Genomic DNA, 12500 nt, shown 5'->3' on the forward strand with positions numbered 1-12500 from the left:
TCGTGCCAGGTCTGCAGTTATGGCCTTTTTTCGGGTAGAAATGGAGAAAGGGACTGACAGATTGAGAGATGAGGAAAAGGGAATGCTGTGAGAGTAATATAAAGTCCTATTGTAGTGTAAAAGAAATAAAGAGAGCGAGAGCAAAATGAAAACCAGCAAAGGAGGGAATGCTTAATGTAGGCACAGGGAACAGGTGTCTTTGTCCTACTTTGTCGGTGGGGCTGAAGCCATTTTCTCGGTTGGCTAATTTCTTTGGCGTGCGGCCCCGTTGAAATTTCTCGCTCGTCGTCACAACCACAATGTCTAGTGTTACTCCTATGAACTGCGTGCATCAGTCATCGTGGTGCAAATTCAATCACCCCGCCTTCCCAGTTGTACATAAATACCCCACCACTCTTTAAGTGTAAAACTAGCCGGCAAGCTGTCGACTCTGCTCCACCACTGTCTTATCTATTGTCTCCTGGACCCACGGCCCCCCGCAACGCTTCCCCACTCCCTGTCCAGAATAGACAAGCTGTAAATAAGCATCAAAAATAGACGTCGAGTGACAACTGTTGATGGTTCAGTGACGAAAGCGGCAGACACAGGCACCACCTTTAGGCGGGCTGGATTACACGCAGATAATTGAGGCCACGTAACATTGGAACATAAGAAGGGGACCTACTTTGTGTTTCTTTTTTTCTTACTTACTTGAAACGTCATTCGAAGCGTTTGTTCAAGAGTGCAGTTTTTCAAATCACAATATTTGCCTGAAGAAGTTTGCAATGTAGAAACCCTTAACATACAACATTATTCCTCACCTAACAATGCTAAACCTCTAATGCTTTACCTCAATTGGATTAAAGGAGCTTCTGTTGCGAGCTAACCGTTGTCTAGTGATATTTGAGTACCATACTATATTATTATATATTATTAAGAAATATGAGTAATAAATTGTCAACAACCCTTGCCAAAAAAATGTGACAACTTATTCATCGGGCCTTTTACTTCATAGCAAAACTTTTGGATCCTTTTTCAGGTATTTGTGCTTTGATGCTTTTCCCGAACTGTGCGTTTTACAAAGATCACAGAAGAGGAAGATGAAGGAGCTGACAGGTTTTGCATAGTTTTATGTGGTGAGTTTAGTTTAGAGGTTGAGGGTCGGCGTAAGGCTGCAGCAGCCACACCTCGTCCCCTCTGACCTCCAGGAAACCCTATAGCCGGGAGCTATTTAGAAGCAAAATGCCGGCACTTCTGTCTGTATATATTACCATTCGTCTGACAACATATCGGCACCCTCAGCTGCCCAAGCCCCCCCCACAGATAACAATACTTTGTACAAGGATTGCTTCCAACTTGCCCTCTGCTTCTGCACATTTTAAGCACCAAATTTTTTGGGCTTGTAGAGTTTCTGATGGGATGCATACACTGTCATTTTAACACGGCTCATAACCATAAGCACGGTCAGAGAGGAGGAGAGGGCAGGGAGAACTTGCTTTGTACTTTGCAGGAGTGTGCAGAGTGTTTGCACGCTGTTGAGTTGATTTGTTAGCAGCCTGGCTAACCTAAATCAAGTTCCCATATCGACTTTGTTTTCTTTATTTTCTTTATTTTCTTTGTCTCTCATTTCCACTTCCACTACGCCTTTCAATTGCACTCTCTCTCTCTCTCTCCCTCTCTCTCTCTTTCTCTCTCTCTCTCTCTCTCTCTCTCTCTCTCTCTCTCTCTCTCTCTCTCTCTCTCTCTGCTGATTTGACTGACTGTTGCCAACTTGTGAAACAACAACTGTGTTAGTTCGGGCCACCGGGGCTAACAACACAGCCTAGTCACCTGCGCCGGCGTCTTAACAAGCAGCAAGACCTGCCAATAAAAAAGGCTTTTACCCTGATCGTCCTCAAACAACACTTAAACACAACCTGCTCTTTCACCTGCCGAATGCCCAAAGTGCTCGCAAATGCGAATCAGGCTTTGTTAACTTGTTTGAAAATGGAAAACTACGGAAGAGGTGGAGGCAATTATTCTTTCTCTTTGCTACTACATCAGCAGGGGTTTGAAGTGGAGGGCGAGATGGCGAAAGGCAGAGATAGATGGAAGTAAAAAAAAAATAAAAAAAAACACATCTCTTCCACAAGAGTGGTGCAGTCTCTTGATCCATGCAGCAATGTCCATCTGTCAGCAGTCCCTTGTCTCGTCAGTGTCCATGAGCAAGCGTTCTCCACCTTACCTGTTCTCACATTTACAGCCAGAATTTAAGTGAAATAGTGAAGAAATGTGAGGGTGCAAAACATTCTGTGAGTGCGGATGAAGCTGTTTGAGGAAGAGGAAACGTTGTGGAGGACAGTTGAGTCTATCATTGCCGGGAGCTCTGTAAACTTGTGCTTCATGACAGCCTTTCATCCCTCATCAAAGCAACAAGTACATGAGCAGACTTTGCGCAGGCTAAACCCTCCCAACCCCCGTCGTCTCCTTATGGCTGCCGCTCCTCTGGGACGGGCGACCTTAAATCTTCTCTTTTAACAAGTTTCCTGTTCTTCCTTCCGGTCTCCTGTAGTCCCGGGAGGATGGACCTACGGGACCACTCCAGTGTTTGGAAAGGCTGTATCTTAAAGCTCAGTCTACTACCAACAAGGGACGTGAGGAGGACATTGGAAAATGAAGACTTTTGTCAGATCAGTGGTGGACTGCGGTCAAACAGTTGAACCATTGGCAATGATATCGGAAAGTGCAGACTTGGGCTATGCAAGGACATAAATACTGATGAACAGAAACAAAATGACACCCCACAAGCCTTGTTGCACACAGTGGAATAGCGACTTTTTCAAAGCCAAGTATCCTTCTGAGACACATACAGTATGCATGTAGTATGCATGATTCACCTGTGAGACCAGTGGGGGAAGTGCTTAATGGACTCGGGACGTGTTGCTAAGGTACATTTCACATTTTAGAGGCCTAACCTGTAGCTTTCCAGGTACAGAACAGCCTCTGTTATCTCTGACTGACCACACACAGTGACTTTAAAAGGGATCCAAAAATTGTATTGGTAGCATTGAAAAAAATGGTAAAAAAAAGACAGGGGCCGCTTTACTGTATTTATGAAAAAAAGAGAGTATGATGTATTTCGCGATGGTCAATAATTTATGAATGAAAAGAGGCCTTTGTGTACCCCCCACCACCCTCTCCCTCCCTCCCCCTGCAACCACCCCCCTCCAAACTCCTGCTCCTACCCCGTGCGACTGATCAAACAGATATTGTTACCACTAAAATAGCAACTTAAAAAAACACACACAGGCGGGCCATAAGACCTGCCTGCAGCCCCGGGAGAAAGACTGACAGAGGAAGACTAGATGGAAGAAAAAAAAGAGAAAGAAAGAGAGAAGCTACTTTAAGTGAATATTTAAGTAAAAAGTCTCCTGACTACAACAACAAAACATTGTACAGTAGCAATGGGAGTGTGTGTTACGAGGGAGCAATACGGTTTGCGTATGAGTGTGTTAGTGCGGTTCGGGGGGGGGGGGGGGGGGGTCATCTATCACTGGACAAATGCTGGGCCGTGGGGGGTGTTGGTGGAAGTGGGGGCTGGGGGGGAGGGGGGAGAGGGTTTGTCGGCCAGAATGGTGCTGCTCCTCAAATGAAATAATATATCTTTGAAAGCCTACGCCCCGCGCCAGGCCCCGGGCCCATATATCAAGCCCAAGAGCGTCTGGTGGATCCGCTCCAGGCCCATTAACCTTCCACCTGTTCCCCCCTTACACCCCCACCCCACCCCGCCCCAGCCACCCCCACCCCAACATAGTGGTCTTCTTCCCCCCACTCACACTCTCTCACAGGCACGCACACACTCTCTCACAGGCACGCACACACTCACACACACACACACCCATGCACGCACACACACACACACACACACACACACACACACACACACACACACACACACACACACACACACACACACACACACACACACACACACACACACACACACACTCCCCTGTTGTCCTTCACCATGCCCCCCTTTCCTCCTCCTTCTATTGCCCTTGGTCGTTGCCTCTCACAGCCCCTTGTTCATCTTCCCATTTAACCCCCCTTCACCTTCCTCTGTTCCTCATTTCCCCCTCTTTCTGTACTTCTCTTGCTGTCCTCCATTACCTTCTTCTCTCCCTCTCTCTCTCTCTCTTTCTGTCTCTTTCTTTCTCTCTTTATCTCTCACGGTCAACTCTTTTTCCTCTCCCTCTCTTCCTTCTTCGCTGCAATATCTCCCTCCGTCTCTGCCTCTGTTCTCCTTTTCTCTCACGGCCACTTTCTCTCTCTAAATCATTCACTCCGTCCGTCTCTCTTTCTCCCTGTGCCTCGCGGTTTCCGTCTCACGTCACGTCTTGTCTCTCTCCTCTCCCTGTACTCCTTCTGTAACTCATTTAAAGTCAACGTCTGCTTTCCTCTACATCCCTGTTTCTCCCTCCGTGTCCTTTCTCTACACCTTCTCCCCCCGCCAGCCCAGTTAAGGTGAAGTGTGTGTGTTGAAGGTGGGAGGGGGGGGCCTGCCGAATAATTCAAATGCAATGGACCAAATGCAATGGACCAGGGACACAGTTACAAATCTCTGCCTACTGCGTGGGGCCACCAACCCCATCACGCTTGCAGTTTGTCAGGATTGGGGTGTCGGGATGGGAGGTTGTTGTGTGGGGCGGGGGGGGGGGGGGGGGGGGGAGACACCGTTGACCTCTATGACAAGACAGACACTGCAGACTGAGGAAATGTGTGTGTGTGTGTGTGTGTGTGTGTGTGTGTATGGAAGGTAGTATAGATATACCACTTCCCAGGGTTCACAGATCACGCCTAAAGCGTCTTATTAATTTCCACTCAGTTATGGGGTGTGAAAAAAAAATTATAAAAAATGTGCAATCAGCGGTCAAAGCAGGGTAGGGGCAATACAACCCCCCTTCCTCTTCCAACGTACACACACATACACACACACACTTGTTTGAACCTTGAAAATTAAACTTCTCCTCGATAAGTCATGGAAAAGAAGGTTGTGTGTGTATGGGTGTGTGTGTGTGTGTGTGTGTGTGTGTGTGTGTGTGTGTGTGTGTGTGTGTGTGTGTGTGTGTGTGTGTGTGTGTGTGTGTGTGTGTGTGTGTGTGTAAGAGGAGATAAGTAAGACTGGAGAAAAAGACTCACCGGTCTGAACAGGGGGTGTAAGTATAAATTCACAAATACGTAAATTCATGTAATATTTATGAATGTAGATGAAGGGGAGGTGTGAGGAGTGTGGGTGAAATTATGCCGGCGGTCAGAGTGGGGCACATCAGAGGGCCTTCCATTATTCACTCAGGTAAATCTATAAGTGGATAATATTCAGGTGTGAGATTTGAACATTAGCCCCCTTCTGCACCCAACCCCGAGGATCTGTCATACTGTGATTGACAGTATTGAGTGCGTACTGGACGATTAGAGGAGTGGAATAACTGGCGGAGTAGCAGTCAATGTTTTTAATAATTTGTCTGCCTAGAATGCAAGTCTTATTTATTCATTTATTTACTCAGGTTGTTGCCTCTTTCTTTGATTTTCCTGAGTTTTTAAGACTTTTAGAATTTGACTTTGAATTAAAAAAAAAGGACTAGAAAAAATACGACTTGTCTGCATATATCAACTGCTGGAGAGGGATGGTGCACAGATTTTTTTTAATGTAACCTATACAACTTTTAAACTTCAGAAAAAGTTTTTATTTAACTAAGGGAAACGCAATGTTTAATACAATGTATTAATGTTTTGGATGTGTTTCAGCAGAATTGGAAAAAAGCTCATAATTTTTCCCAATATTAAAAACACATTGTCTTATTACATTTTTATTTCAAACAACAAATTCTATATTAATTATATATCCATATATAATATTTATGAACATTGTAAAATATTTATGAAAAATGTAAAATAATTTTAAATCAGAAAAGACCCTTTCACTGGAAAGTTTTATATTACTTAAATAATAAATCAAATTATTATTATCATTATATTATTATTATTGTTATTGTGCATGTTGGGCTTTATTTGACAACAAATAGTCACCAGTTGAAATGAAAAGGTTGACATGCACCACAGATCATATGTGAACCATGGATGTTGTTCTGTAATGACTTTTTTTCATATGTTGCATGCATTACCTCATCCATTTCCTGTCCTTTGGTCTTTCCTGATGACTCTCATCACCTTCAATATTTTCTCCCTTACCTCTTCCTCCTTTGTTATTCCCTCCCCTCTCCTCCGCTCTTTGTTTCACCTCTGTTCTCCTCGCCTGTCCTTTCCCTCTCCCCGGCCATCTGTTTATCCAATATGGCCGTCCCATCTCAGCTGGGAGCTTTCCCAGGGAACAAGACTTCTAATACAGTTCCTCCTCAACTTAATGGCCCTCAGTTCTGCTTTTGCCATTCCCCGCTACATGCAAAGAGACAAAACAGAAAAAAAAGAAAAGAAAAAAAAGCCAAAAGAGACGGAAAAGCACAAAAACCTGTCTGGTTCCCCCCAAAAGAAAACTGTCCCTGGGTGACCAAAATAAACGGCGCAGCCACATTTCAAAACGTCACAGCCATTTTCCTTCCTGCTAGACTTTTATCAGGTGGACGGACTAAATATATGTATAGTGTTACACATCATTTCACCCAAGACAGATTCCAAACAAGACTTCATCTTTGGCGTATAACTGAAGTAACCTAATAGTCCACACACAGGTTATCGTACTGCTGTTAACAGCTACCATTAAGACAAATGAATAGCGATCCCAAAAAGTGTCTAAATAAAAACTTTAGACGATCATTCTATTCGAGAGACCCTGCCACAGCGCCTAATCCTACTCACACTGTTCCTGTTTTATGTGTTGGCATGAGTTGTAATCATTTCCAGACTATTTTAACGTTGCTGTTTCAGCAATGCACCTGCAGTTCAAAAGCTATTGGCTTTTTTTTTCTTCAGGTTTTCATTTTGTTTGGTTTGAATAGTTTAAAACTCAAAAAAAAAAAATTGGCCATATCATTTGTAAATCCATACCTGAAGTAGTTATGGTACATTTGACAAAATGGTAAGGTTAAAGGGCACACAGAAAAAAAGATTTGATCAAAACAAAGATGTTATCAAAAAATTACTCCTGGGACATCAAGACATTATTTCACAGTGCATCAAATTCATGTGTGTTTTTCACATGTTTTTCTCTGGCTGTAGCAGCCTTAATGCATTGAAATAAACAAATCTTCTGACATGGTTATTTCCATTACCTAATACATCTCCCTATGCTGTGTTGACAAGGCAAACAAAAGTGCTTGCTGTCCCAACATCCTTTTATATTAACGGGTGTGGAGAGGAAAGAGGGGCCGGGCCGGGGCGGGGCGGGGTGGCATGGTGAAAGGGGATTTGAGTTAGGAAGGTGAGATCTAAACATATGAATCATCAATAGTCCCGATTGCCCTGCTAAAATCTCCCTCTCATTGTGTTTGTGGTGGGAGTCAGGCCAGCCATCCCCACGCTGGAACAATGGAAGTGAGGGTATCGAGGGACCAGCTACAGAATGAGTCACACACACACACACACACACACACACACACAAGCAGGCACGCAAGGTGTAAAGACACATACAAGTTGTCCGCTTTGATATTCTGCACATACAGGAACATTAGGTGAGGTATTTTCTTTCAGAAGGCTTTCACAAAGAATGCAACATATCCTTGTATTCATTCCAAATGGTCGAATATTTTTAGATTTTGTCAACCAATAACTTAAATGTTATCCTTTTGAAAGTTTGATACATGTATCTTAGCTGTGTGTCATTAAAGCATTTGTAAGACAAGTTTGTTTTTTATTTTCTGTTCCCAATTAAAGGTTTTTACCAAGTTTTTGGTTGACACATATTCTTCTTTACATTTGATCAAACATTGGGCCGACATCCTGGTTTTGATTTCATGGGCTTTATAGGGAAGACGTGAGGTCGGAGGCAAGGCGACATGATAAGAATAAAAAAGAATCAATTATGTCAAACTAATATGTGTATATAACTAGTATGTGACTGTTCCACTCTCACATACTATAAGATCAAACATTGCCAACCAACACCAACAACCAACCAATGCCAGTAAAATAATCTTTGGGTGGATTTGTCCTTTAACATGCAAAGTTGTCTGGTTGGCGGTTGGCACCAGGGCAAGCGGGCGGGCCAGTGGAAGGGTTCATGGCAGGACAGGGGAGGATGGAAAGGGGAGGGCTGGCAGATAACCAGCCCTGTGCTAGCAAATGTCCCTGAGAGACAAACACATGTGTTTCACCCCTTAGAAGACACTTTAACACTGAAATACCCATTAATAGATAAAAACAATCATTAACAGGATTGAGCATGCATCCTATATTTTCTTTTGCAATATTTTGGGGGGGTGAGGGGGAATTAAGCACACAATTAAGTAAAAAAACACAATTTTAAATAAAAATCAAAAAGCAAACCAACATATATTAAACAACTGACCTAAATCTGCTTCTGGCACAGCATTTCAATGTCGTGACTAGGAACTTATATTGGGGCCACATTGACTCATCTCGCACAGAAAATAACCCTTATAATAAGAGGCTTTTGAGCGATTGCCAACATTTCTAGACAGGCATAGAGTTGTAGCCATAAACACACATCCACATCCACACATGCACCTGTCTCCAGCTCTACATTTTATTAAAAAAAAAATACAAGTGATCGAGACCTCAGCTCTGCCAAAACTTTCCCTCATCACACCATTTTGGCACCCATTTCAAAACCAGTGCACCAGACCCGACTTTATTCTCTCTCTATTTGTCGATGTGTTAAATAAATCAAAATTTGGACAGGTTGGCGGTAAGAGCCCACCCTGGCTTTCTCAGATCCAAGGTGTTACAAATAAACGTCTCCTCACGTCGCGCCACGTTCCAAGAATGACGGGGAGCAAAGCGAGAGGCAGTGTGCCGCATTGGGAATGAATGGGGAGAGCTCTTTAGAAGGTGCTCCTAATGGCTAAATATTTATGAGTCCCGTGACCGAGGCCAACTTATGGAAACTAAATCTTTAAACACTTTTTTTTGGCAGATGTCTCGCACACACCCTCTCAGCTTGGCTCTATTACAAGAGAAATTCTTTTGTTCTTGCCGAGCTAATAATAGTGAGGGGGGGCTGAGTGTTATATGTGAGCAGCGTCTGTGTCTTAATGTGTGTGTGTGTGTGTGTGTGTGTGTGTGTGAGTGTGAATGTTTGAGTGAGAGAGCGATGAAAGTGTATTTATAGCTTCCTACAGCGCCACACTGATCCCGTGACAAACTTTAAATTCTACTCTGCTTCCTGTCTCTCTATCTCCAAGTCAGATCTATAATAACAGTTGATGCCAACAGTCAGCTTTAAACTAGTAATCATATGTTAAGACAATGGTACTCACACCATACACTAAGTCAAGTGTATTCATTTATATTGAAATTAATCTCTTATCACTGGCAATTTGTTCATGCTTGAGCTGCAACACACATATAAACAAGCGGGCAGATACAGTGGACAGGGCAGAGGTTGTGAGTGGGGTTTTCTACATACTGTCATTTGGCATTGAACTATAGCAGCAAACACATGAAAGCCGGCACCAGAGCAGGATTACAACAGATGTGCTCACACAACACACGGTCCACAAGAATCTCCAATTGTGATTATACAACAAATCAAAGCAGAAAAGATCAGATGAATAATAAAAACTCAAAAGAAAACAATTTGAAGGTGTCATTTTAGGATTAAAAGTGTATCAATATCCACTTCGCCAGTAGTAAATATGTTGTGAAACAAGTAAGGCAGAGACGATTGTGGGTTGTGTGGGAAAAACTGTCGGAGCCACAGCTAGCACATTATTTTTCAGTCCCCCTTTGTGATTAGATGGCTCTTTAAAAACCGGGCAATGGAGGCTTAGATCAATTATCACCCTCACTATAGTCAAATATGCCCCCATCTCCTTGTCCAATGGGCTCTGTGCAACAGGAGCAGAGAGTTTTTTTTTTGGGTGGTGGGGGGGCAGTTCAGGGGTTGCGGGAAGAGGTTTCTCCATCATTGAGCCTGGCTCATTTTCTACCTTTGTTACAGACACCCAGCTCAATTACTGTTAAGCTCCAGTAGTATTGGTAGTCATTAGGGAAACATAATGGCGATTCATTCAGCAGCCAATCAGGGAGTGGCAATCACAAGTGGGTGAGATAATTGAATTAGAATGAGGGTGTGAGAAATGAAGGGGCTTCGTAGGGGAACAAAAATGATCATTCAAAGTTAATGGGCAAACCCCATACAATTATTAGCTGTGGCCACACCCTAATGATGAGCCTGTGTGTGTGTGTGTGTGTGTGTGTGTGTGTGTGTGTGTGTGTGTGTGTGTGTGTGTGTGTGTGTGTGTGTGTGTGTGTGTGTGTGTGTGAGGGAAGTACTGTGCACCCTAGTTGAATGCAAATACGTTTTTCTGGAAAATGTCAATAGTGGGGACACAGCGCATGCAAAATGTCAACATGTGCTTTTCAAGGACTCTTGTCTGTGTTGTATGTAATTAGCTTAGTTTGTAATATTGCATTAATTTCATGTGTTATTTCCCCCATTTGAAAAAACAAAATAATGTCAAATATTTGGAGGGAATTTTGCAACAGGCCCAGGCCCATAAATATGCAGCTGAGCCTTTGGCGATGCGGTGTGAAACAAACAGACAAAGGAGTCAGACAACGCGAAGGAAAACAGGTAAAGCACATACTAATCAAACGCCTTTCATGTTGCTCTGGACATTAACCTTCATTTGGAGCAAATAAAGCCGCGAGCGTGCAAACATACGAAACTCTCCCCTGGGCTCTGTGATGAATAAGCGGAAATATCTAATGTTCTATTGGTGGATGCTTTTACTATTGGTCAGCTGGGATTGACTGTGCTAAAGCTGCACATAGTGCCTGTTTTACCAGGCTCAAACTGCTGTTTTAGTGGACGTTTAACACATATAGTGACATGTCTTGCTATCACAAATAACTAAAGTTTAAAAAAAATTAAAATAAACAAAAAAAAGCAATAGACGATTTGTTGCTAATATTATGACCTTCTCCTCTGGTGTGGCCAAGTCCATGAATTTTGTTCTACCAATATGCTAATATGTTATACCATCTCCCAGTGTGTGGACACTTAGATCTGAGAAATATTTCAAGGGGAGATGAGTGGCATTCAGTTCACATAAAACCCTCACTCTAGGATCCTGTTAATATGAATAGTGCCTGAAGCTCAAAGTCAAAGTTTTCACAACTCATAGCCAAACTGTGTCACACACTGGATAAATATGGCTGGCTGCTGAATTTTGCTCAGGCAGTGGGACAGAGAGCGCTGTCAGCTAGGCGCAGACCCTCGCCCCCAAAAGCCCTGTGTGCTCTGCAATAGTGTTGAGTCAGTGCATAAAAGAGAAAGACTAAAGATGTGTTTTTAAAGCTAAAGGATTGGGCAAATGATGTTCATGAACTTTGTAAAGTACTGTCAATTGTGGATGACAGGTGGTAAAAGAATTAGCATCGCAACAAAATGCAGGATCATTTATTAAAGACCTGAAGAGTAACTGCAAATAGAATTCACGCTTGAATAGTAGTGAACTATCTTAACTTAAAATTGTGTCAAATAATTGTGTCAAGTAAAAAAATAAACATTTCCATTCATCAAACAAAACAAAAACAAATCCCTCTCATTACAACACGGATCTACATGCAAAAAAACCCACCTTGAGTTCACGGAAGAAGATGCTGCTGCGTGCCCACTCTACGATGGAGAAGAGCGTCTGGTCGGCCATCTTGCACATGAGGCCGAAGGTGTTGAGCTTCTCATGCTTGCCCCGGCTGGCCTGCTCCTGCTGCAGGTAGGCCAGGATCTTGGCCTGCACCTGGGGCTCGTCCGGCTCACACTTGAGCAGCTCTACGATCAGGTGGGGGAAGCCGGGCGGCGAGCCTGACTGGTAGGCGTCCACGTAGGAGGCGTAGCCCATGATGGACTCCGGCGAGCTGGTGTACGGCTCGGGGTACTCGGACTTGATGGTGCGCGTGCCCTGGAAGTGTCCGTAGGCCGCCTGGTAGCTCTGCAGGCTGGTGGCGTGCGGCGGCATGGCCATGCTGACCGGCGAGGTGACAAAGGGACTGCGGTCGTAGTCTGTGGGGGGCAGGGCGGTGGCATGGTGGTGGTGGTGGTGCAGGTGGTGGTGCCCGTTGTGATGGCCCCCGTGGTGGCTCAGGGGGTTGAGGCCCTTGGAGGCGGCCGAGTGGATGTTCTGGATGGCCGAGGAGATGGTGAGGTCGGTGGGCACGGCCTGCATCACCTGAGTCATGGCCTCGATCTTCAGGCCGTTGGCTCGGATCAGCGCCTTCTTCTGCTGCTTGAGGGCCCGGTCACGTTTGTACATGGGCCCAAACTTGTTGCGACCACCACGCATGCGGTCCGCTCGCACAGCTGCCACACGGGGAAATGAAAAGATGAGAGAGAAAAAAAGGAA

General features: G+C 44.2%; 1 protein-coding gene across 1 annotated transcript in view; it reads right to left on the minus strand.

Moving 5' to 3' along the window:
• The window catches only part of nr5a2 (nuclear receptor subfamily 5, group A, member 2), a 62573-nt gene that overhangs the window by 34820 nt on the left and 15253 nt on the right, over positions 1 to 12500 (minus strand). Inside the window, exon 4 of the mRNA XM_080033331.1 lies at positions 11739 to 12457. Within this exon, the coding sequence (XP_079889457.1) occupies positions 11739 to 12457 (719 nt within the window). The remainder of the gene's footprint in view (positions 1 to 11738; positions 12458 to 12500) is intronic.

Source organism: Ammodytes marinus (assembly GCF_949987685.1).
Source record: "Ammodytes marinus genome assembly, chromosome: 8".
NCBI lineage: Eukaryota > Metazoa > Chordata > Actinopteri > Uranoscopiformes > Ammodytidae > Ammodytes > Ammodytes marinus.